General features: G+C 52.2%; 1 protein-coding gene across 1 annotated transcript in view; it reads right to left on the bottom strand.

Moving 5' to 3' along the window:
• Positions 1 to 325, bottom strand: part of SYP (synaptophysin) — a gene marked incomplete at its 5' end in the record, with an annotated part of 33975 nt that extends 33650 nt beyond the window's left edge. Inside the window, one exon of the mRNA XM_015415422.1 lies at positions 238 to 325. Coding sequence (XP_015270908.1) covers positions 238 to 325 — 88 coding nt within the window. The remainder of the gene's footprint in view (positions 1 to 237) is intronic.
• Between the last annotated feature and the right edge of the window lie 2552 nt (positions 326 to 2877).

Here is a 2877-nt window from a genome sequence, read left to right as displayed (position 1 = left end):
TCTCTTTCTCTCTCTCTCTCTCTCTCTCTCTCTCTCTCTCTCTCGTGCCCACCAGGTGAGCTCCTTTGATTGGTGGGACAGTTGGGACGGCCTCAAATACTAGGTAGAGTTGAATCAAAGCCTTCTTTGTTTCACGGAAGTTTCGCTGGTCAGAGAGCTGGTTTCAAAAGGTGTAACAGAGATTGAGAGGTTGTACATTGAAACAGAAGGCTGGGGATACTGAGGTCCGGCACTCACCCATTCAAGCAACTTCACAAAGCCCAGAGGCTCCTTGAAGATCCGGAATTGCCCGACAGCCACAAGCTGTGAAGAAAGAAGAGAGACACTGGCATTAGAACACAAGAGAACGTAAGAGAAGCCATGTTGGATCAGGCCAATGGCCCATCCAGTCCAACACTCTGTGTCACACAGGGGCCAAAACCCAGGTGGCCATCAGGAGGTCCATCAGAGGGGCCAGAACTCCAGAAGCCCTCCCACTGTTGCCGCCCCCCAAACACCAAGAATACAGAGCATCACTGCCCCCAGACATAAGAACATAAAATAAGCCATGTTGGATCAGGCCAATGGCCCATCCAGTCCAACACTCTGTGTCACACAGTGGCCAAAGCCCAGGGGCCATCAGGAGGTCCACCAGCGGGGCCAGAACTCCAGAAGCCCTCCCACTGTTGCCCCCCCCAGCACCAAGAAGACAGAGCATCACTGCCCTAGACATAAGAACATAAGAGAAGCCATGTTGGATCAGGCCAGTGGCCCATCCAGTCCAATACTCTGTGTCACACAGTGGCCCAAAACAAGGGGCCATCGGGAGGTCCACCAGCGGGGTCAGAACTCCAGAAGCCCCCCGCCCACTGTTGCCCCACAAGCACCAAGAAGACAGAGCATCCCTGCCCCAGACAGAGTGTTCCATCTATGCCTTGCAGGGTGTCTGTCGTGGGGAGGGGAAGGGAAAGGAGACTGTAAACTGGACTGAGACTCCTTTGGGTGGGGTATTGAACCACTCTTATTGCTAGGCAGTCGGGTTGCCAACTCCAGTTTGGGGAATTCCTGGGTATTTGGGGGGGCAGGATAGAGCTTGGGAAGGGTGGGGTTTGGAGAGAGGAGGAGGAAGAAGAAGTGATTGGATTTATACCCCGCCCTTCACTACCCGAAGGAGTATCAGAGCAGCTTACAAACTCCTTTCCCTTCCCCTCCCCACCACAGACACCCTGTGAGGTAAAAGAAGAAGAAGAAGAGATTGGATTTATACCCCGCCCTTCACTCCCCAAAGGAGTCTCAGAGCGGCTTACAAACTCCTTTCCCTTCCCTTCCCCACAACAGACACCCTGTGAGCAACGCTCTCTCTAAGCTTTGGACTCTTGTGAGCAAAGATTCAAGAGTCCGGGAGCACCTGAAAGACTAAGACATGTTTGTGGAGGGAATGAACTTTCGGGCGTTCTGAAGAAGTGAGCAGTGATTCACGAAAGCTCATACCCTACCACAAAATGTGTTCGTCTTGAACAGTGTTCCCTCTAAGCTCAGTGAGTGTGAGCTAGCTCACAGTTTCTTAGCCTCCAGCTCACACATTTTCATCTTAGCTCAAGAAGGGACGGCTCCAGAGCAAACTGATCTCTGCAGCCGCCAAGTCGCTCGCTCACAACTTCAATGCCAGCGGCTCACGAAGTAGAATGTTTGCTCACAAGACTCCACAGCTGTCAGATAGTTGGGAGTCCAGCCACTCATAGTATTGCTGGCTATCAGGAAAGGCCTGGGGATCTTCTGGAATGACAACAGATCTCAGGCTACGGAGATCAATTCCCCTGGAATAAGAAGAAGAGGTTGGATTTATGCCCCCACCCTTCACTCAGAGTCTCAGAGCGGCTTACAGTCTCCTTTCCCTTCCCCTCCCCCACCACAGACACCCTGTGAAGTCGGTGGGGCTGAGAGACCTCTTTCAAGGACTGCTCTTGAGAGAACAGCTCTGGGAGAACTTGTGACTGATGGTCCCTCTAAGCTGTGGAGTCCTGTGAGCAAAAAGTCTACTTTCCGAGCTACTGGCATTAAAGTTGTGAGCAGGCAGGTGATTTGGCTACTGCATAAATTAGGTGTTTTTTTTCTGGACGGGAGCCCTCCTTCCTGAGCTAAGACAAAAACGTGTGAGCCGGAGGGTAAAAAAACTGTGAGCTAGCTCACATTAACTCAGCTTAGAGGGAACATTGCTTGTGACTGACCCAAGGTCACCCCAGCAGCTGCATGTGGAGGAGTGGGGAATCAAACCCGGTTCTCCCAGATTAGAGTCAGCATTTCTAACCACTACGCCAAACTGGAAATAGGGATGCCAGCCTCCAGGTGGGGCCTGGGGATCCCCCAGAATTCCAGCTCATCTCCAGACTGCAGAGATCAGTTCCCCTGGAGAAAATGGATGTTTTGGAGGATGGACTCTGTGGCCTTGTGCCCCACTGAGGTCCCTCCCCAGGCTCCATCCCTAAATACCCAGGAGTTTCCCCCACCCTGACTCTGGCCACCCTATCCCTTATCCCCAGGGCTATTTTTGGGCAGGAACGCACAGGAACGGAGTTCCGGCTGGCTCCTGAGTTGGCCACGCCCAGCAGGAACTCATTAGCATAATAGGCCACACCCAACAGCTACATTAGGGGTGTGTGGCCTAACATGAAAAGGAGTCCCTGCTACAAAAAAAGGCCCTGGGTTTTGACAACAAACAAGGTAAACAGAATAAGAAGGGAAAGGTGGGTGTGGCTGGATGACCACACTTCTGGTAACATGGGGGTATGGCCTAATAGGCTAATGAACTGTGCTGTCAGGGGTGTGGCCTAACATGCTAATATGTTTCTGCTGTTGGGTGTGGCCTGTTATGCTAATGAGTTCCTGTTGGGCTTTTTC

Source organism: Gekko japonicus, unplaced genomic scaffold, assembly GCF_001447785.1.
Source record: "Gekko japonicus isolate JY-2015 unplaced genomic scaffold, Gekko_japonicus_V1.1 scaffold2015, whole genome shotgun sequence".
Classification (NCBI taxonomy): Eukaryota; Metazoa; Chordata; class Lepidosauria; order Squamata; family Gekkonidae; genus Gekko; species Gekko japonicus.
The sequence above is the reverse complement of the archived record's forward strand: the minus strand, read 5'-3'. Positions and strand labels throughout refer to the sequence as shown.